A 24,106-nucleotide genomic window follows, 5' to 3' on the forward strand; every position below is an offset into this window, starting at 1 on the left:
CTACTCTGGATTCTGGATTAGTTTTTTTTACACCAAATAATTTATTAAAGTTGTAATAATGGATTGTAATTGTTTGTAACTACTGTGGAGTAGCTTTGCGCTAGGGTGTTTAGTAATTGGTCAGATGTTTTGCCCTATACTACTGTGACGTAATTTGTACTTTATACGAAGTACATTAAGAATATTTGCAAAAAAATAAGTAAACTAATTGAAGTAATAGTTGTAATAATGGTAATAGACTGAATAAAGTGTACGTCAAGTTGATGGACATTTTATTAGCCCATTAGTCCAAACTTAGATTAGCATTTTTTTGTCTACCTGGGGTTAAGTCATTTACTTAGGGTTAATACTGTACCATAAGGTACGTAATCCTAACTTGGATATTTTTAGCATGATGATATTGGGGTTAATCCATTAAATCCGAGTGTTAATCAAGCCTGTTAAGGGTCGAAGTGAAAGGCCTTCACCCGAGGCAGTGAAGCAGAGAAAGTCCAAGTTGCTAACCAAGAGGTTATTATCTTATGTCCAGGTGTTCATTCAATATTTAAAATATAGTAAAAACTGAAATATGCTTTAAAAATCAATCAATTTACATTACATAGTGGAATACAACAGTACAAATCAATTAAAACTACTGAAAACATTTCTTATTTTTAGAATTAAAGACAAAATATATATAAAATATATTATAAAAGTAATAAATGAATTAAAAAATATAGGTAAATCTGCAATAAATCAATATAATATGGTAATCTGTATTACATAATAAATGCTATATTTGATGTGAGGGAAAAAGTTTTATGAAAGTTGTACCTTAATTAATATTACAGGGTAAACTAGAGTTGGAGATGGAGATAGTAAATGAGGCTGAAGCACTGGAGAGGCCAGCTGGCCCAGCTAGAGATGAGCCTAATGCTAACCCCACGTTGGAACCACCAAAGTAAGTTTACAAATCACTTATTTAAAACGAGCTGTCGGCAGAAAACCTCATCTTATTCACCACTATGAATACATTGATTTGCATTTACATTTTGATAAAACCCAGTACAATTTTCTAGGCTAGGTATGTTTTTAGTTGATAGTAACATATTGAATTTAAATAATTTACATTGTGACATAAGGTGGACTTTACCATATTGCTTGTGGTGATATAGTAACATTGTTATATTTCAATATTTTACACAATTTCAACTGTTTTTCTGAACATTACTTTGTTATCTTGGCTTTCTGCCTGAAAGTTGATTGCTTTAAGAGGGTGATAAATTTCTTTAACCTGGTGTGGTGGTCATTATTTGAAGCTTACAAACTAGCCAGTATCTAAGCTCCCCTAAAGGACCTTCCCCTTACAAAGTTCACAGGAGGTTGTACAAAATATAAACCTAGTGTTATTGTTTTCCTTGGTACTTTGAGATCAATGGAGATATTTGTATCAGTGACGATTTACCGGTCATTCCAGTCCTCTTGGGCGAATAGATTTACGATTGAATATATTGCTTGACATTGTTCCAGATTCAGTGATGGGTCTTTCTTCGGTCACAGAGGTTAAAGGGGTTATGTACTTGCTATAGGTCATCGTGGGCAGATGTTCGTGATTTTGTGGATGCCTTAGGACCAAGAAAATTTGTACTCCCCATCATATTATTATTCTTAAATGCTAATCACTAAACTCTTTTTATTCACTCAACGTAATGTAAAATTTTGTCCAATGGCATTCATGTGCCGAGTTTATTCAAAGTTCAAGATTTTTTTAATTATTCCTATTATGTTTAATTATGTATGAATGTTTGTAATTTTATTCATTTTTTAGTATTTATTACTTTTTCACTCTTTAATTGAATACTTATATAATCACATAAAATTCTCCGATTTCTTTTGTTTTTTCTGTGGAAAACGCTTTTTCTCTGTGCAACATAATATATATTGGCGTGCCATGCTGTATGATGCATGGTTGTTTAATGTCAGGCTATATCAAATGTGATTAATTATAGAATTCTTAATTTGGATAAATAGTTCACTGGAATGTCAAACATTTTGTGACTACACCCACCACAAAGTTACCAGTGCCAAGTTATAGTCTGTTCGCATGATTTCTTTTTCTCCCGGATGGGCAGCGATTAAATGTGATTGCACCATCGAAGGACGTATCCCACGCAACTGATTGTACCATGCTTAATTACTTATCGTCGTCGTTCAGGCATTGTTTTTCGTAAACAGTGGACTTTACTTGAACCGATGATTAATCAATGCATAAGAGAAATGAAGAAAAAGCTGGAAAAAGTACAAACAAATAAACATTTTTTATAAGTTTCTGATCCCACAAATCATTTGACATCAAGTTACATCCATTCCATATTTAGGGTTCTGTTACTTTGGCCACTTGGAAAGTTCATGAGTGACTTTTTATAATATTAAATGCTGTTATTGGTTGCTTACGTCAATTCTTAAGTTAGGTTAGTTCTTCCATCCCCACGATGGTTGCAAAAACCGAAAAAAAACCGCTCTTTCTATACACATCAATAGTATTTTGTTGTCAATAATTAACCCTTCGAGTTGGTGATTGGTTAGGAAACATATGTTAAGCAAATCAATGACATTATATATACTATAAATTTAGATTGATTGATGGTATACCTAATGTGATACTAACGTCACAGAAACATAATAGACCATTTTCGCAGAATATATAAAAAAATATATAGTTTCTGCAAATTGATGCATTCCCTCAAGAAATTAAATACAATGCATTTTACATTTCTTCATAAAATTTATCGCCAATGTTATTCAATTTCTTTTTTGTTATTATACATTAATGTTACAACTAATGTATAACTAATTTCTCCTAAATATCCTTCCTTCTTTCACTATCATTTAATATTTGTAAAAAAGTGTAATGGCTCCCTCAATCACAAAGAAACAAGTTTGTACTTTGAAGACTGCCCTCAATAGTTTCTAAAGTTTCTTTGAAATGCAGTGACTTAATTTGTCCTATTATTGTATGAATAATATTTTCATTTGATGTTTACCTTTGGCCTCCAACTGCATACCTCAGTCAATAGTGATATTACCGTTTGTTTACCTTTATTCTATACCTAGCCAATTATTGACAAAGGGTAGGAATGCAATGTGACGGCTTTAAAGATTACTATGTCTGAAATTCCTTTATGTGTTCCAATGAATAATAAGGGATATGAAAAGGTAAATAGTTGATGTTGCAGACAGTCGGCTAATAAACAACTTTACAACATAAATAACTTGGAATTTTGCCAAGTTAATTTTAATTTCAGAAATATGTAAAATATTGCTTTTAGGGTTTAAGTAAATAACATGTACTTTACAATATAAAAAAGTCAATAAACTTTGTGACATCCTGATAAACTTTATTTCATAATATTCAAAATGAATTCCTTTTTTTCTGTTTCTCTTTCATTACCGAAATATTTCTCAACAGTAAAGGAAAATATATTACTAGATGGATAAAAATAGCACAAAAACAAACTCAATTTTCAATTTTGTGTTTTCCTATAAAATTTTTATTTCCAAAGCAAGTTTTGATAGTCAAGAAAATGTGAATAATAAATCAATTTTATCTAGTAACTTTTAACCTTTTTTCTGTTCAATTTCTTAATAAGTGTAAATCAATACATTCATATACTCTTAAATCATTATTAAGTAGCTATTCTGATTTTTAAAGTAATCTGATAAATGGTTTGATTTAGTGTTTTGAGCAAGCACTTGAGCCCTTATCAAGCCTTTACATTATCATACATTGTGTATGTTCCAAGTTGTTGTTTCCTCAAAGAAAGTTGAACAGGTTAGTTCAGTGAAAATGTTATTGGTCACTCGGTGAGAGACCATCGGCCGTTCGGGGTTCAAACATTCATCATGTACTGATACCCCTGAATAAAAAGTTCATATTTACACTCAGACAGACAAGCAACTGGTTTACATTCAACTATGGTTTATGCTTTTATTGTATTGATGCTTAACATACCTTTCATCAAATGTAATATTTGTTTTAAAACAATGCCAGTTTTATGTCACTTTAATAAATAAACAACTCATAAAAATTATAAATTTATTTTCTTCAAACTTTCATTTTGTAAGAAGGCCAATTATACACAAATCCTTATTTGTTTTGTTAGATCATGGTAACTTAATATTAATCTGTTGTTGCTGCTAAAATATGTTGCCAAAGTTTGATGGTAACCCAAAATCTCCAGGGGTACATGGCCCAAAGGAGGGTTACTAGTGCCTCTACACCTGGGTCAGGGGACATGGGTATCTGTTAGCGTTGACCTAACTTATTTCACCACCTCACAAGTTCACAAAAAGTAGGCCAATTTGGCTCTGCAGTGAATTGTTGTGGTTCTGTCTGCTCATGTTTTCAAAGCATCCAGCTAGCAGAGTATTTTTACGCCCATTTCAAAAGCATATGAAAATCAAGATTTACCATTAACACTACACATGAAAACTTGGTATCATTTCACAATAGAAACCCTGAAATTGTTCCCTCAAATGTGCCGAGGGCTATGTCTATAGTCGAGACTGCCCCAGGCTTACTGACACTAATAGTATCAATATCTGGTAAACTTGCGATTACAAAAAAGAATATCAACAACTCAAATTTCAATTGTATATAAAGTTAACCTTTTGACGAGTTTTTCACCGAAATTAAGGACAATTAAAACCATTTAGCTTCTTTTAGATTAAAAAATGCACAAAGAAACAATTGTTATTCTACCGTATTTAATTGCAATGAAAAACTTCTTTTCATCCTCAACAAAGATTGTATTTATCTCAAGTGGTTTAACTGTTTGGCCGACAAAAGATTCTGATATTTTTTATGGATTATTCTTGAATTTATCAAATAAAAGAAGAATTTTTATAGGGTTGTTTGGATTTTAAATCGGACAACCGATTAGATAAATTAAAATCATGACTTTGTAGCGAATTATTGGCTACATTAAATCCATATAACTTATATGAGATAAGATCACTATAAATGGTGCCAGCGTGCGTGCTACATTTGTTCACTTACCCACCTCAAACTTGGAATATTTGGTAGTACTAGGCAGTGACGTAACAGCTATGATGAGCGCACTCACTGGCTAAACCCAGAGGCCCCAGAGCATGACCAATCCAATGCAACTGCAACATCGGAGAGCCCTTAGGAGTGCTGAACCAGGGGCTTTTGCCCCATGCCTTGCACCACTTGGACTAGGTGGTATTGGAGTGGTCTTTGTTTAGGATCTGTTGTTTGGGAAAAAATGGTTTAGAAAAATATAATTATAAAATTGTTCCATTGAAGTGCATAAATGGGTTCTTCCCACCATTATTTAACAAAAGCCTACTGGAATTTTCAAATTGATATAACTTTCATTTGAGTGTTGCACAATAAAAACCAAATTTGCAACTCATCTTTGAAATTCAAGTTACATAATGCAGAAGCATTCTATCGGAAATAGTGTTCCGGACTGTTGTTCATTCTCCATGTCTAGACTAACCTTGGGCCAAGTATTTTGAGTCCCTTTGCTAGCATACATCATGCATGAATGTTAAAGATCCCCGCCAACTACGGTATCTTATTAGTTCAACAGTGCCATCAAAGCATTCCATTAATTTACAGTATACTGTTTTTAGCCACAGTTTTATTTCTTCTTTCTATTTTTTTAATTTTAAAGTTCAGTGATACCATGATGCAATACGAGCTATTTTGGTTGTATCAGAGAAGAGTGAAATTACTTACTAATTAATTTCACTCTTCCCTGGTTGTACAGTACATTTCACACCGTTTAAAAATACATGTTCTGGAAGAACCTATTTTTTAGTTTGTCATCAATTCTTTAAAAAAAACTGTATTCCTCTTTTGAAAAAGAGAATTCATCACAAAACAGAAGTTTAAAACCTTTTCTTGTAATCATTGAGGCCTACTCCTATGGGATAAGAGATCAAACAGAACGCTGTGTACTTCATACACTTTTTCTTGGCGTAGCCGTTTTCATACGTGACAAGATCACTTATATTTCAGGAAGTTGTGTTTATTTTTAATAAAAAATGGCTTTGTGAAAATATTAAGTTTTCTGTTAAGGTATTTCAAAACACAAACAAAATAGAGAAGGAAGAAACCATGGAATTAGATTAGTGAACTTTTTTTGACAGTTTAAAATCTTAAATTCCGTAAATTTTGAACGAAAATAAATACAAAGTTGGCTGTATTGACCAATTCTAATGGCTCACTTTCACTAACAATTTTCTTTACAAAATTTGTTTGCTATAAAAAATTAAAAACCGCAGAAAGGTAATTACCCAATTGACGCCAGGAAATTAGAGTATTTAATTAAGATTTCAACGGATGGGATTAAGTAGATTAAATTAATTAACCTGGTACTGGTACTGGTACTGGTTCAAATAACCGTCTCACAGAGACATCTGGTAGCCATTGACTTAAAGTTGGCATTTGGATGTGTTACTTTTAAATGTAGGCCTACAGTATGAGAGTGACTACTACCAAATTACACAGTCACAAAACAACTTATAAACAGTTCATATATACAGTTAAAACATTGCTGGGAATTATAAATTTCTGTTGAAGCAGGCTCTAATGAAGTTGCATCTAGTAAGTTGACTTTGTTGTACAACTCTATCAAGTATTGATGGTATCTTCCGACCTCTTCGTTTACTTTGGGTTGTGTGAAAAGTAAGAATTTTTGTAGGATCTTCATTTTCTTTTCTAATTACATGTCCGATCCAGTTGAATTGTTGCTTGTAGACATATTCTTCTAGCGGTTGACAGCCAGTAATTTTGTAGAGATCGTCATTATCAATAACGTAACGCCAGTCTATATAGTTTTCATCTGTTTCTTCATCTGAGGATATGTCTACATGGTTTGGTGGGCAGACTCTTTGAAAGCCATTCACTAGCATTCTTCTTAGGAAGGTTTTGTATGTTGTGCTAAGTTTGGACATTTCACTTCCTGTTGCCCTCCAAGCATGGCAACCATAGGTGAGTCTACTCCTAACTAGACCATTAAGAAACATCATTCTTGTTTGTAAGTGGATCGTTCTGTTGGTAAGCAATGCTCTATTCTCTGCAAATGCTCCTTTGGCTGAATTGATTCTGTATTTTACTTCTTGATCTCCAATATGAACATCATTGTAGGTAGCCCATACACCAAGGTATCTAAAGTGTGTTACGTTGTTAATGTGTACGCCGCCAATTTGTATGATGCATCTTGGGTATTCTTCAACTTCCTCTTTCCAGTTCCATATAATGGTTTCTGTTTTGGGGGCACTAATTCTTAGACCAAATTCCAAACAAACTTTATTCAAGATGTTCACAATGGTTTGCAGTTCTTCTTGTGACCAGGAGCTTACAGCAAAGTCATCAGCATAGCCACTTTCAAAGTCGTCATAGATGCCCCTTGATGGTGCTTTACGTCTTTGAGCACGATTTGTAGCTTCAATAGGAATTAGGTATTGTATCATTAGGCCATCCAAACTAGCATCTTTACAGCGTTGTTTGAACACTCTAATAACGTAATCAAAATATTGGTTAAACATGCTGGTACTCTCAATACCACCCTGTCGCACCCCAGAAGATGTTTCGAACTTATCATCACTCGGATCGTCGTCAGCAAGGTATGCTTTCGTTGAGCTGTACAGTGATTGTATAATGTCAATCATAGTAGTAGACTGGTTTAAGTGAAACCTATTACGAACGCTTAGGAAAAGAAGATTACGATTCACATGGTCGAATGCTGCTGTTAAATCAATGAAGCATGTATAGAGTTTGCGATTTGAGCGATACGCAATTTCCTGGATCTGCTTGATTACATATATAGCATCATTGCACCCTCTGTTGGACCTGAATCCAAACTGTGTGCGTAGAAGTTGACTTTCATAAAAGATGGAAAAACGTGAAAGAATGATAACCATAAGTATCTTTGAAAATGTAGACCCAATCGATATTCCTCTATACATTGATGGATCAAGTGGACTGCCTTTTTTTTTCCAAATGGTTGTTAATTTGGACAGTCCCCAATCACTTGGTACTTCTTTCGTTCTCCAAATTTCCTCAAACAGTCTATGTACATGGTCGACGAATACTGGGTTCTCTGTGGCGACTTGCAACATTTCAGAAGCGACATCTAGGGTAGCTTTGCGACCTTTTAGATGTCCGATTGCATCAATAATTTCTTTCTTGGACGGAGGTTCATTGTCTATCTCAAATTCTGGTTGTCTCAGGTTGATAATATATTCTGGAGGTGTGCTAATTTCATCTGGGATTTTAAGGCTAGATTGGTCTGGATTAAAGTGATCTTTAAAGTGTTCACGTAATCCAGGACATTTTATAGGCTTTGGTGCTTTTCTTATAACATCACCGTGCTTCTTAGCTTTTCTCCATAAATCAAATATTTTTCTATTTTGGTGGGCTTCATTTAACTTGCTTGCTTCTTCATACAAATATTCATTCCGTAGTTCCTTAACCCTTATCTTAATTGCTTTCTGCATAGCCTTGATCTCCTCTTCTTTGTAGGTAACTGTGCTTTTGTTAATATTCTTTCTTTCTTTTATAAGCTGTTGTAGTCTTTCATCACCATCCCAGGGATGGATGAACCTGATAGTTGATATTAATAGAGATTAGCTAATCTACTTAATATTTTTCTTTTCTATATCCTATAAACAAATTAGTCTGTAGTTGAGTAACAGAAAAAAACAACTTGTTCATAAATGTTTATTACGCCATAAAATACATGGTACTTTGTGCACAATACACACCGTTTCTTTTTCATGATTTTGCGCAAGATTTCTGCCGCAACAAAGTTAATAATTAAACAGTTGGAAAGTAAATTTCAAGTTATAAATAATCCACCAGAACCATAAAAATAAGAATGTTAAGTGACCTAAAATAAACCAGGTACTTTACAAATGTAGAGATACAAAGAAACTAAAGAGAGGACATTGCCTGACAAGAGTTGAACAGTTAACTTTATCTAGGTCAAATGGGTAATAGTGTTACCTGTTATGTTTAATTGTACCTAGCCAGCTACCCTTAGGTCCAATACCCCACATTGATCTCTTATATCCAGCCACTTTCTTCTAGGAAATGTAACCTAAATATATGAGAAGGCATTTTATTTAGAGATAAACATGAGGTGAAAAACTCATCGTTATTTGTTGTACTTGGTTCATTTCATTGTTGTTGACAATGACAGGACTATTTCCCCCTTTGCTTACAATTGCTCAATGTAAACTTGCATTGAACTGTGCCCCAGTTAATTTTGTGAGTTCCTTACATTTTGGAAGTTGATCAGTTTATTGATTAATCAATCAAATCGTATTCAAGAGACCACATGAGACCATAGTTACTCAACAGTGAAGTTAGTTGATAATCGGACCAGTTAAATCCCTTTTAAAATTGATTGACCTAATAAATGAAGGCAAACATTGGTGTAACCAATGTAACCCATTGACCTAGAAATCAGCCCCTACAATGCTTGACCTCACGGTGAACTGGTGAATTCTGATCAAGAAAGACAGTATAGTAAAAAACAATTGACCTTTGCTGGCCAAGGTCAGGTGACCGAAGCAAAGTCACGTTTCATTTAGACCTTGATGCAGGATATTCCTGTGGGTTACCAACACCTTTCCAGAGGGGGGTCCAGGAGGCGAGATCAGCTGACCCAGATCCTATCACCTCACTTCTATCAGAGTTGTCATGTGATGTAGTGACTGACAACTGACCATCCCACTAAGCCCTTTCATCAAACATTATTTTAGTGTCTTTTATGCAACCCAAGTATATCACATACTTAATTATAGTGTGTCAGAACACTGTCTTTCTGCATTTATGTTCTGTATACTACTGTCTTTATTTGACAATATGAATAGAAACATAATTAAAAATAAATACATTTTATATTCAATGCAACACACTGCACATTTCTATCATAATTTAAATCATATATCATATTTGTTATCGTTTCTTCTGACTTTAGTGTTCTAGTGACCCCAATATTGGTACCTGAATTCTTACCACAAGTTGACCGTGCTAAGTGCGTGCAGACCACTGCTGAGCCCTCTATTAAATTCATTAGCTTTGAATTCATTCAGAATGAAGATGTCTTTTGTTTTGTGTGTTTCCGTTGGTTATTTTATCCACAAAATTCTATTTTTACTCTAAATTGAATCCCCTTGAAGTCCACCAACCAAATTTCAATGGAATCTGGAAATATTTCATCTGTGTGCTATGGTGGTGTTATTATGTTTTACCTTAGGGAGGATATAAAATATTGAGGTTAACTACTACTCTACACCTCTATATTTTTTATTTCAAAAACTAATTTAATAAATGCTTTAAAGGTAATTGTATGGTTATAGTCACTACACACTGAGTGAATTTGCATCTCATTCTATAAATTTAGTTTAATTTAATTTTATGTCAATGCTAGATAAATTCTTTTTGATCGTAAATAGTTTTTGCTTACTGTTAAATCCAAAAATAGTTGCGGTTTGATAATAGTATATAACGCCATCGTTCTGAGGAATTACCCAATGTATAGTAATTTTCATTATTAGTTGCAATAAACAGAATTTATTGATTAGGAGTAATTGATAAATTGGTAAAATGAACATTTACATTAACCACAAAATAAATACTATAGTAGACTACAGTGGGGTGCCAACATACAGTGTATCATACATCAACATTGTTTCCAAAAGATTATGAAATCGTACCGACCAATCCAATTAATGGACAAGTCATCATCTTGTCCTAGCAAAGAATGCGTACGTGAGAATGGCCAGTTCGGTCAAAGTATCGTAATATCCATTTTATGATGAATTAATTGACCTTAACAGCAAGCGGGATAATTTAAAGGGACAACATTTTGGAGGAAACATTTTATCTTCTATAGCAAGATTTTGGTGTGCAATAATATATATTTTTTTTTCAATTGGAAAGAAAATTAATCGATATCATCATCTAAAAATAGATTATACTTGTAAAATTATTTGTGATTTGTATAAAGTCTTCCAATACAGCTTTCAAATTTGTGTGTTCAGCATCTTTAATTTGGATTTGATATGTTAAAAGGTAACCTATTGAAAAGTACTACCAACCATTGGCCTACCCGATAAAGTGGTCCAATTAATTAATTAAACACTTGAACCCTAGCCATGGGGGTAGGATAGTGAGTCAAGGTTACTATACCATACTTGACCATGTCAAACCTGTTTGTCCAGTTTCATAAAGAGTCCGTTCATATCTCACTGGGAGAGGTTGTTTAATTTTCATACTTTACTTCTAATCTGATTTATAGTTTTATTAGATCACTAACCTGCTGTCTATAAAAGGTAACCCTTTGGATTATACAGTTGGGAAAAAAAACAGAACAAATTTAAATAAAAAAGTTTAATTTTTTGATACGAATATCAAAATATATATATGGTATACAACATTAGCATGCAAGTGTAGCTTTAAAGAGGTCAACTAAAGTGTATACTTTTGACCATTAAGAGAAAGATATCATCTTTAGAAAGGAAAACTAAATTTAATAGTATTATTGCCGCTAGCAGATTGAACTTTTACAGATTTGCTTAATTTCCTTATTATGTTTGATAATTATGTAATACAATTTATAGCAGGTATTTTTATTGATGCTCTTCCTTGTCAGTCCACACTCTATTTTACTTACTTTTTTTTACTTTCAGATTTTTATAGATAGTGGCTTATTTTCTAATTTGACATTAGTACAAAAAAATGTACTTATGCCTTAAGCTGACGTTTAATTCCCTTTTGGCCAATATGTGATATTATAATCGTATGCTGTAGGACATATTTTAAAGATTGGTAAATATGCATATAGTTGTAAAGTATATGTAGCAAAGTTTGATTGCATTAATATTCCTATATGTTATCAGTTTGGCCATTAAATCTTCTGGATTTGTTTATTTATTTGTTGCTTTTTCAAGTGAAAAAATATAAAATAATCTAACTTTGCTGTGCCATTCATAGTTGCAAAAACACAAATAGTTTGACCTGTCAAGGTAACAATTGTTAACTATAAAACGGAATTTTAGGGGGAAAAGACAGTTCTGGTTCTTTGCCAAAATTATTTCAAAGAAATAATTAATTACGTCTTGACCTAGAAAAGAACAAATAAATGACAATTGTTTGCGTACTGATGTTCACACCGTCACAGTATTCTAACTTTGTTTAGAAAGTTGCACATCAACAACTTATTACAATTCCAACCTGCCTAACTTTGTGCGTTCGTGCGTACGTTTGATTTAATTGATTCCCAATATCATTGCTAATGACACTTCTTCTTTAGAAATATCATTAATTTGAACACGACTACAGCCGGATAAAGTGAGTAATACAGTTGATCATATTCCAAAGTTACAGCCACTCGTCGCTTTTCCCAAATCCCGGAAACATGCACCAAATCGTGGAGCCCCCCGCTGAAAGCCCCTTGTCAATTTAGACGCCACTTTCTACTATCTATTGAAAACCCTTGTTGGAAACTGATTAGTCACTTGGAATTGCATTCAATCAGAGACATTTGTCATAAAATGAATTATTCTTGATAAATGCAGATTCGTAGAGTTGGAAAAGTCAAGGAGAAGCGAGTTACATAGTATCACGATCCACCCTCCATGATTGATATTTGTAGGCCATACTCTCACTCATTTCTACTTGTACTTGGCCTCACCTAAGTGTACAATTTTACACTTTTATGTAACTGTGTAACATACAAATGGAGAACATTGTCCGTATGTGCTACTGAAATTTGATATTTAATCGATACTTCCAAAGTATGTTTCACATCAGTTTCTCAGTAACGCAATTCTTATTATCAATATCGCCTTCCTAGCAGTCCTTTCTTTTTGTGCAAATATGGTAAATTACAGCCTTGCCTTTCACTGATATACAATGATAATTACTGGTATGTATGTTAGCCCTAGAGCAACTTTGATTATTATGCTCACATTTGTTGTGACCTATCATTTCCTTGTTAAATATAAAATGATTATTATAATTATTTATAATAAATATTGAACTGCAGTATAATATATAAAATGTACTGAGTTTGGATAATACAGGTAACAATAATAATAAGATATTTTGCTTAAAAGGTGATAAAAAAGAATAAGTACAGTATAAAATTTCAGTTCATTGCATTGCGACAAAATGATGAATTCTATGGTGATTAAAATGCATAGAATGTCACTAGCTCCCTCTCTGGTCACTTTTAGTGTTGGTGCCTTTAGTTTGACCTTTTTAAGTTAGAAAAAGACAAAAGGAGTGAGAAAATTAAACAGGAATTTAGCTATATCACAACAAATTGATTGAATTTCCTTTCAATAATTTGCCACTTCACGTTGAACACATGACATGTGTTGTAAAACATATTTATGTATTTTCCAAAATCTTACTGAAGCCCAGATATTTTGACCTGTACAAATGTGTCCTTACAGTGGCCTTGTTCGAATCCGTGTATAATTATTTTCATTAATTCTGCTCTATCAACTGCATAAATGAAAAAAGTAGAAAGTATTTCATTTGAAACTTGTGCTCAGAATAAGTGCTATTAATAACCCTAACTACTTTCCTACTTTTCCCAGAAATTCATTATCTACCAAAAGGTGATATTGAAATGCACATATTTTGGACACATTTCTGTCAATGATACTATACTGTAAATGCCAGTACAAATTACATTAAAGTTTTTCTCAGAAATGTTTACTTTCAAAATGATTTCTTCAACATATGGATATACCAATTTGCCACGGATTGTTATTAGGCCTAATATGCAAATGTCAGTACAAATTTAATTGAAAATGCTCTTCCTATAGATGTTTACTTTTAATCGTTCAATGGCTTACAACCCCGATGTAACCCTAACATAGGAACCAACTTAATAGTAAAAGCTTTAAGAATTACCGTTTAACCCAAAATAACATGCAATAAATCCCCCAGCGCAACAAATGTTACCAGTAACTCCCCCTACCTACAGGAAACCCTTAGTATTTTGAGTCAACTATCGGTAAGGTTCAGTAACTCCCCCTACCTACAGGAAACCCTTAGTGTTTTGAGTCAGCTATCGGTAAGGTTCACTAAAAGGTAAAGTATACATTTTATAATTGTGTTCTTTATGAATAGGCCTGAACAATAGTGTAAGAAGCATTATTTGTCAACATTCTTAAGTTGCTACTGACAATAAGTTTGTACTTATTTCAAATTATTTGAACCGGCCAAGTGTACTTTTAAAGTTGATACTTTTGTTCACCCCTTCTGCGGTTAAAAATAGACGTTCAAATTGCTATATTTTTATCTATATAATTCATAATTATTAATTTAAAACAAAATTTACTAAAGACCAATCATAGATTTGTTTTTGAATTTGCAGCTTTATCTTAATAAAACATAACGATTTTAAAAATAAACTTATTAAACGAAAACGTCGTAAACAATTTTAGATGACCGTTCAATAACTTCTATAATAATAGTAGTGAATAGTCATGTAATATGTGAACACAGTGACTCTCCCATTCTCCTTGTGTTTTTATTTTCAATGTTGATGAGGATGAGAATTAATAATAGCAAAACAAAAATAGTGATATAAATGCTTCTAGCTTCCAATAATGAGGGAATTTGTCCACTGATTTACTAGCAAAGTTGTCTCAATGTACTGAGGAACAAAAAACAGTAGGAAAAAACATTTGACCAATTAACATTGTTGTAGTCAGATGAACAGTGCAGTATAGTAAATTGTGTAGTGCAGTATAGTAAATTGTGTAGTGCAGTATAGTAAATTGTGTAGTGCAGTATAGTAAATTGTGTAGTGCAGTATAGTAAATTGTGTAGTGCAGTATAGTAAATTGTGTAGTGCAGTATAGTAAATTGTGCAGTGCAGTATAGTAAATTGTGCAGTGTATATTAAAGATTCTGATTTTGTAGGTCAAACGTTACCCTGCCCAATAATATAATTAGCTGTAGATGTTTTCCTAAGGCATTAATTGACAGTATGAATATCCAAATTTCGCCTATTGTATTGTCACAACACAGGCTTATCTGTGATGTTGCATGTCACCTGTCTATGAATGAAATACTTGGAATTAAACCCATCATCGTATTGAACTATATAATTTAAATTTGATCATTTCTTCATTGCAGAATTTATTAGGTTATTTTTTTCAGTAATTTGACATTAAGCTTTAATATTAAAGTACAATTTTCAATTTACAATTCTCAACATTCTTCCGATTTGAGTTCACTGATTAAATGATTTATTTACCAAGTTTTCTTCAAACAACAGTAACTGATATGCATATTGTTATATACAAACTAATTATCTAAAATTAATCAAATTATTTCCATGCTCAATAAGGCATATGCGACAAGGATTGCAAAAAGTGTATGTATACCACTGTTTACTTTTTGCCGATTTCAGCACTTTTTATTACACTGTTCTGAATTAAATTACTTTTATTGATTGATTAATTTTATTCACCATCATAATCAGAATTTTGAGTGTACAAGTTTTATATTGAAGTTTCAATAATTGTTCAAGCTTCAAGAAGTTTGTTTTGGTCATAAACATTATTTTAAAGTTACATTTAATTGTTTTTGCTACAATTTTTGCACGCTGAAACTCATTGTACTTTTTGTTTTGGCTATGGTTTGTTAAATCTACGGAAGCCCCTCATAGGTAATGAAAAACACGCAATTAAGTGGCACCAATTCTGAAATATTGCGTCATAAAAAATGTGAAACATGGAATGTAATGTCATATAAAGGTCAATATCAGCTGTTAACAACATGTGTCATTTTATGCGTTCAACATTAAAATCCTTCACAAGAGTAAAGTATGTTTCGCATCATCTAAACAGCTACCCAAATTGAACATGATTATCAAGATTTGGCCTATTGGGAATTCACATGAGATTAAGGTGGCCTAGGCAATTGACAGAGTCAGGGGTGGGCAAGCATGATGCTAACTTCATGGACGCTAACTGTAGGAGGCTTGTTTTCAACCCTAGCCAGACACACAAGTAATTTTCTCTAGAATTAGGTCATGTTGTAAAATAGCATAGGATTTCCAAGGAAATATAATTTGATAGTAAATTCATTCCCTAGTTTCAAGTAATCGATATCTGCTCAAGGGTACATGTTGTGATGGAAGTGAGAAATAAGGCTTATTGGTTGCTCCTGACCCCTTGTGGGGACGCTGTTTTCTACTGGAGTGACAGGGTGTAACCTTTTGCCGGCCTAACCTGAATCTTGTCCTGGTTCATCCCCGCTTTGTTGGACACTTGAGCAGGTGTTCTCCACCATTTCTGGTTTGTTTCATTTTTGTGAAGATGCCTGACAACCAGTTGTCATTCAGATAGACCTAATATCGAAAAACATAGTTACCTGTGCATTTAGTGCACCTGGTAGACCTATTTTGTTGGTAAAAATGTATTCCACTTACCAAAATCATTAATTGTTGCAATGTTATGATCATTTTATTTTGTGAACTGCTATATCTTTTTGTATACCCCCTCTAGTATTCTTTGTTATTTACCAACATTTCAAGCAGAATTCTACCTGTATAGCTAGTGTATGTTACTTTAGTGCCCTACTTTGCTATTACTTTATAGCTTCCCTTCAAATACACTTTCCAGCATATCAACTGTCAAGATGCATTATGTAAGCCGCAATCGCTGTTAGTGTAATATTCTGTAAATAGCGTCATCGTCTCCAACTCACCGACTTCCTGATGTATCATGTAAATCATCTAACTCCCTGTAAGTGGATTCTGGTGGCGGTCCAAAAATGGTGTCCCACTAAAGGAAGTATCAGCCAACATGATTTTGCTGTAGTTGTGAGTTAAATGACAGGTATATTAAGTTGAGATGATGTTCTGTGTTAAGTGAATGGCACCTAGTGAAACTTGACAAAAGCCAGCAAATCATGATGTTCACAAACCTTTTTAATTGTTATATTATAAAAATTAGATAAATATTGCTATTAACTTAAAATTACCTTTATTTACACTAAAGGAAGATAGTAAAATATTTATTTTGTTCATATACAGCAAAACAATGGGATTTCTGTTTTGGTTTTTAGAATACATAAAGAGATGTTGTGATTATTTAGCCTATACATTTAATCCCGTTTGCAAACTAGCGTATTTTTCTTTTACAAATACGCCACTGCATTTAATGGTTTTCCCCCAAGAGATACAGAAATAATCCTATGTCTACGTTTATTAACCTCTTTCAACTTTCTTTTGCTCGTGTTTGGGTCGGTGGCCGTACGTCGGTTATCGCTATGGGACTTGTCACGATAGAATATTTGCTTCGGCAGTAGAGTTCAATGCATTTTGTAAAAACATAATTTTAAATTTGTTTTGTTTGAGAAACATTTTTTTTTCTTTAAATTTTATTTTCAATTTTGTACTTTTATCTAAATTTACACATCATACACAGTTCACTGACTGTTTTTTTCCATAAATTTGTATCTGCTTATTTTGCATATTTCTACATTTTCCAAGAAAAATTTGGATTCAATTAAAGTTTTCTAATTTAATTTGAACATATGTTAGTATACTTTAGCATGTATAAACTACTAATCAATGTCTCTTGAACCTTCTGTGTATGTAGGTTAAAGGATATACTGATTTAGAAAGCTCCTCCTACTAAATCTTAAGAGGAGCCTATTTGACTTTTCTCCAAAAAAAAAGTTCATTAGTAAACAGATTAGCCAAAAAAATTATGAATTACTCATTTAGCAATACATAAAAAAGATAAAAAATATAAATTTAAAACAAATAACGAATGTTTTTACTTTTTGATAGATTGACTACCCATTTTTAACCTACGGTTAACATATAATTAACTGTTATATTTTATTTTATTTTTTTGAATGTTTTTAATATTAGTGCAATGGATAAGTACTATTGCACTGGTAAACATTCATAAACTGTCTGTGTAAGCTTTATTTGTACATTATCCATATACTGTATCTATATGCACAGTCTACAAATTATATTCTTCCAAATATTTAAGGACCATTCAAATATATTTGTACGTTGTACCTTTCTAATTGACCTCATTGTCAAAGATGGGTCATGTTATACACCTTATATTTGTAACAGTTTTGTTCACAAGTAGAAAAAACTTAACCTTTGGGGGTGTGCTTCGTTTGAACCTTTAAAAAATGGGTTAAGTATTACACTTGACTGATACCACCTCATAATTATGATATTTGAAGCACTAAGAATTAAAAGGTTTTGATTGGAGGTAGAGTGTACCAACAAATTGATTGTATACAAACTTTATTAGTAGTTATTTCCTTTTAGATAACTTTTACAATGTTGACAATTTATTTAAAGACTTTAAAGAATTAGTAAACTTAAAATGAAATGAACCAAGACATATTAGGCCGATTAATTGGCCAGTTTGCAAGTTTTGAAGTGCTGTATTATGATGGTTTACTAATGATGCTATCTAGTTAAAACACTTTTCACTCATTACTAACAAGTTTCCTACGAGTGGCAATGCGTTATCGTGCTCGGCTTGAACTTTAAAAAAGGTGGGTTAAGATTTCTCGAAATTCAGAAGAGATTAGTTGAAATAACATCTAGCATGTGCCTTTGACAAGCTTCGTTTTCCTGTATTTCTCGTTTCAAATAGTTCTGTTTTAAATACAATTATGATTGACTCAACATCTATGAATCATGGTAGCCGTTAACATTGATTTCAGCTTGCGTGTTCCGAGTTGAAACCAGAACGGCATTTACATGTTTTCGGCAGTTAGCTGTCCAAACCAATCACTCACTACTAAACTTCTTTAGTTCCTTTTTGGTATATAAAAAAAGTCATAACACTATTCAACCATTTGTATTAATTTATTATTATTGTTATGAACTTTACATAAGGAATAGGGGGGGATGTTTATTAAGGAAATTCTTTAACAGATTTGATCCATAAAATAAATTAAATGAAACAATTTAAAACAGAAAGAAAGGTTGGAAAGTTTGCGTCCCAAGTTGAAATTAAATTTACAATTAGAGTTTGTACCCTGAACTCTTAGCTAAATGGGTTACGTTTCTTTAATTTCCAAATGTATTCTTAGGTTTCATAGCATACAGTTGGGAGGTAATAAATGTTACATGTCTCTGTCGTATATTATTCAAATTTATCAATTCCACGCGTTAATGTATCAAAACTCCCACAGCAATAAGACGAAAAAAGACCCAAGGAAAGGGAATATAAACTACTAAACAGGGAAAATGGATTTTATTGAAAACATGATCAGGATTATATCAATCCACTATAATGTTGATGCACTGATCAATAACAAACAAACCGCAAATTTATTTTATTTTGAAGATTTGTTATTGCATACTGTATGTGGTCCAAGCTGTCCTTCACGTTATGGCAATTGCGTATTTATGATTTGCTTCATTTAAAACAATTCCAGAATCGCAAACGATACCTTTGGATTGAATATAACGATAATAAAAAATTGTTATTCTTGAATTGAATTTGGAAATGTTTTGAAATGTTCAAGAATATAAACAATTGTTTAATCACACATATGGCCAATACATTAATCAAATAAAATATACAAATTAAATAACATTATTTAGAAGATTACTGCCTACAGTGTCAAGGACTTGCGGCACTTGCATCACGATTAAAGTTTATGCTGGGGTCACATACAATCGAAAGAATGTGTCCCCCACTCAAAGTGCGCTTTGCACTTTTACACAAATTTGACGCATTTGCGGTTGGCTTAGTCGCAAACCAATTATCAATTACCGCATAAATCTGAAATGTCAATTCGTACAATTCATTGGATACACCACTAGGGCTTACAGTTAGGTTCCCACACGTCAAAAAAATAACCGTGATTACTTTGATGAATCGCAACTGTATGTAATCTAAAGTTCTGTCTACACTATCAAACTTTATGTAACAAAAACATGCGATGTGCCCATATAATGATGTCATATCACTACCATATTTGAGCATATCACTACCATATTTGGGCACATCTCACTTTTTGTCAAACTAGTTTGATAGTGTAGACAGAGCTTGAAGGCATGCATCATGCATTCATATTTTCAATAAGTTATCTTGTATGTCATAAAATGATGTATAATTTATTGTGTTTATTTGTTATTTATATAACCTATGAAAGCAATTATGAATTCAGTGAAATTTCTTTATGATATATGTAATACTTGTTTGTTGTTCGTTGGTGAATGCCATACCAGTGGGGTTGTTGATAGTTAAAGCAGCTCCTTTTTTTAGTAAAATATTATTATGGTTTATTTCAGATACCTAGTCAAAACAAAAATGCATCATTTTTATCTTTGTCCCTTCGTTTTGAGTCTCCGGGCAGACCCGACTCAAGATCCTGTATGTTTCTAGGATCCTGCCTTCTTCCTTTCCCCCAGATTTATTACTATTTGTCTGTTATTTCTTATTAGTATTCCATTATTGTTTAAATCTTAAAAGGATGTAAATAAATGTTATTTTGAATTGATTTATTTAGATATATTAACAATTCATTAAATGTTTTCTTGCAGTCGACCAGAGACGTCGTTCCTTTGGTTCACGTCCCCCTGGAAGACCCTCAAGTTCATCATCTGGAACAACTACAAATGGTACATCATTGGGTTCTTCCTCGTTGTTCTCCTCATCCTCTTCATTGCACTTCTCCTCTACAGTATACCAGGTGCAACTGTCAACAAAGTATTTGGCGTCTAAACCTTACTTACGATGATCATCATGTGGAAATCATGCAAAAATTTATAATGTACTTGATTTAAATACATTTTTTTATAATCATACGCGAAACAATTGTGAGTAAATGTCAAAAAAAAGTTCTGTAGACTAAGGTATATACTTATTATTTTAGGATTAGGAATAGTTATCATATATATTTATATGTAGAGCGTATTTCAGACAATCTTAAGTTGATCTGTTAAAATGTTAAATGTTTGATAAATTTGTATGGACACCCTTTATTTTTACAGAAGTTTTCAGTGTCAGTTGTTTGTCCTTCTGGTCTTCCAATAGATTTTCTTTGCAAATAAAGATATTTGTATTCCATTTAATTGTTATATGAAATGTTGGACCGAATTAAATGAATGATATTTTTTAAAGATACAGCATAATAATCTCTTTTATAAAAAGAATGAATTTCTAGTGAATTTCTGCTCACAAATAATAATAAATATATATACTGCTATTCATGTATCTTCCATTCTTGTGTATAGGGGTTTTATTTTAGCAGAAAAAAACATTTTTTTTTTTTTAAATTGACCAAATTTCGACCACTTTATTTTTTGACAAAACTGGTTACTATGATAACGCAATATATGCACATATATGGCAATATTATTGCATAAAATATAATTTTAAAAAGTCGATATTTTGGCCACTTTTTCGAAAAAATCTCTGTACAGGGAAATTTTCGAAAAATTGTCAAATTTCGACCCTTTTATTTTTGCCCTAACTAGTTACTATGGCTCTATAATATGTCTATAACACAATATATGCGCATATATGGCTCTATTATCTCATAATTATTGAATTTTAAAATTTTGGTAATTTTTCGAAAAAAGGCCAATTTTCGACCTTTTTATTTCTCGATAAAACTGGTTACTATAGCACAATTGACATGCGCAGAACCCATTATTCGACTCTGCGCATGTTTATAATGCTATAGTAACCATTTATGTCAAAAAATAAAAGGGTCGAAAATTGGCCATTTTTCGAAAATTTTCCTTACTATAGTACAGGGATTTTTTCCAAAAACGGCCAATTTTCGACCTTTTTATTTTCGATAAAACTGGTTACTATAGCACAATTGACATGCGCAGAACCCATTATTCGACTCTGAGCATGTTTATTATGCTATAGTAACCAGTTATATCAAAAAATAAAAGGGTCGAAAATTGGCCATTTTTCGAAAATTTTCCTGTACTATAGTACAGGGATTTTTTCCAAAAAAGGCCAATTTTCGACCTTTTTATTTCTCGTTAAAACTGGTTACTATAGCACAATTGACATGCGCAGAACCCATTATTCGACTCTGCGCATGTTTATAATGCTATAATAACCATTTATGTCAAAAAATAAAAGGGTCGAAAATTGTCCATTTTTCGAAAATTTTCCTTACTATAGTACAGGGATTTTTTCCAAAAATGGCCAATTTTCGACCTTTTTATTTTCGATAAAACTGGTTACTATAGCACAATTGACATGCGCAAAACCCATTATTCGACTCTGCGCATGTTTATTATGCTATAGTAACCAGTTATATCAAAAAATAAAAGGGTCGAAAATTGGCAATTTTTCGAAAATTTTCCTGTACTATAGTACAGGGATTTTTTCCAAAAATGGCCAATTTTCGACCTTTTTATTTCTCGTTAAAACTGGTTACTATAGCACAATTGACATGCGCAGAACCCATTATTCGACTCTGCGCTTGTTTATTATGCTATAGTAACCATTTATGTCAAAAAATAAAAGGGTCGAAAATTGGCCATTTTTCGAAAATTTTCCTTACTATAGTACAGGGATTTTTTCCAAAAATGGCCAATTTTCGACCTTTTTATTTTTGATAAAACTGGTTACTATAGCACAATTGACATGCGCAGAACCCATTATTCGACTTTGCGCATGTTTATTATGCTATAGTAACCAGTTATGTCAAAAAATAAAAGGGTCGAAAATTGGCCATTTTTCGAAAATTTTCCTATACTATAGTACAGAGATTTTTTCCAAAAATGGCCAATTTTCGACCTTTTTATTTTTCGATAAAACTGGTTACTATAGCACAATTGACATGCGCAGAACCGATTATTCGACTCTGCGCATGTTTATTATGCTATAGTAACCATTTATGTCAAAAAATAAAAGGGTCGAAAATTGGCCATTTTTCGAAAATTTTCCTTACTATAGTACAGGGATTTTTTCAAAAAATGGCCAATTTTCGACCTTTTTATTTTTCGATAAAACTGGTTACTATAGCACAATTGACATGCGCAGAACCCATTATTCGACTCTGCGCTTGTTTATTATGCTATAGTAACCATTTATGTCATAAAATAAAAGGGTCGAAAATTGGCCATTTTTGGAAAAAATCCCTGTACTATAATAGTACAGGGATTTTTTCCAAAAATGGCCAATTTTCGACCTTTTTATTTTTCGATAAAACTGGTTACTATAGCACAATTGACATGCGCAGAACCCATTATTCGACTCTGCGCATGTTTATTATGCTATAGTAACCATTTATGTCAAAAAATAAAAGGGTCGGAAATTGGCCATTTTTCGAAAATTTTCCTGTACTATAGTACAGAGATTTTTTCCGAAAATGGCCAATTTTCGACCTTTTTATTTTTCGATAAAACTGGTTACTATAGCACAATTGACATGCGCAGAACCGATTATTCGACTCTGCGCATGTTTATTATGCTATAGTAACCATTTATGTCAAAAAATAAAAGGGTCGAAAATTGGCCATTTTTCGAAAATTTTCCTATACTATAGTACAGAGATTTTTTCCAAAAATGGCCAATTTTCGACCTTTTTATTTTCGATAAAACTGGTTACTATAGCACAATTGACATGCGCAGAACCGATTATTCGACTCTGCGCATGTTTATTATGCTATAGTAACCATTTATGTCAAAAAATAAAAGGGTCGAAAATTGGCCATTTTTCGAAAATTTTCCTTACTATAGTACAGGGATTTTTTCCAAAAATGGCCAATTTTCGACCTTTTTATTTTTCGATAAAACTGGTTACTATAGCACAATTGACATGCGCAGAACCCATTATTCGACTCTGCGCTTGTTTATTATGCTATAGTAACCATTTATGTCATAAAATAAAAGGGTCAAAAATTGGCCATTTTTCGAAAATTTTCCTTACTATAGTACAGGGATTTTTTCCAAAAATGGCCAATTTTCGACCTTTTTATTTTTCGATAAAACTGGTTACTATAGCACAATTGACATGCGCAGAACCCATTATTCGACTCTGCGCATGTTTATTATGCTATAGTAACCATTTATGTCAAAAAATAAAA

The 24,106-nt window shown here is 32.5% G+C and overlaps 1 protein-coding gene across 12 annotated transcripts in view; it reads left to right on the forward strand.

Moving 5' to 3' along the window:
* LOC144838464 (myoferlin-like) overlaps positions 1–21,256 on the forward strand; it is a 66,000-nt gene extending 44,744 nt beyond the window's left edge. For all 12 annotated transcript variants that reach the window (XM_078693837.1, XM_078693845.1, XM_078693844.1 and 9 more), the window contains 2 exons: positions 831–940; positions 20,592–21,256. In XM_078693837.1, coding sequence (XP_078549963.1) covers positions 831–940; positions 20,592–20,772 — 291 coding nt within the window. In that variant the 3' untranslated portion in view covers positions 20,773–21,256. The remainder of the gene's footprint in view (positions 1–830; positions 941–20,591) is intronic.
* The last annotated feature ends 2,850 nt before the right edge of the window (positions 21,257–24,106 follow it).

The sequence above is a fragment of the Antedon bifida genome, chromosome 3, assembly GCF_963402885.1.
Source record: "Antedon bifida chromosome 3, ecAntBifi1.1, whole genome shotgun sequence".
In the NCBI taxonomy this organism is placed as follows: Eukaryota; Metazoa; Echinodermata; class Crinoidea; order Comatulida; family Antedonidae; genus Antedon; species Antedon bifida.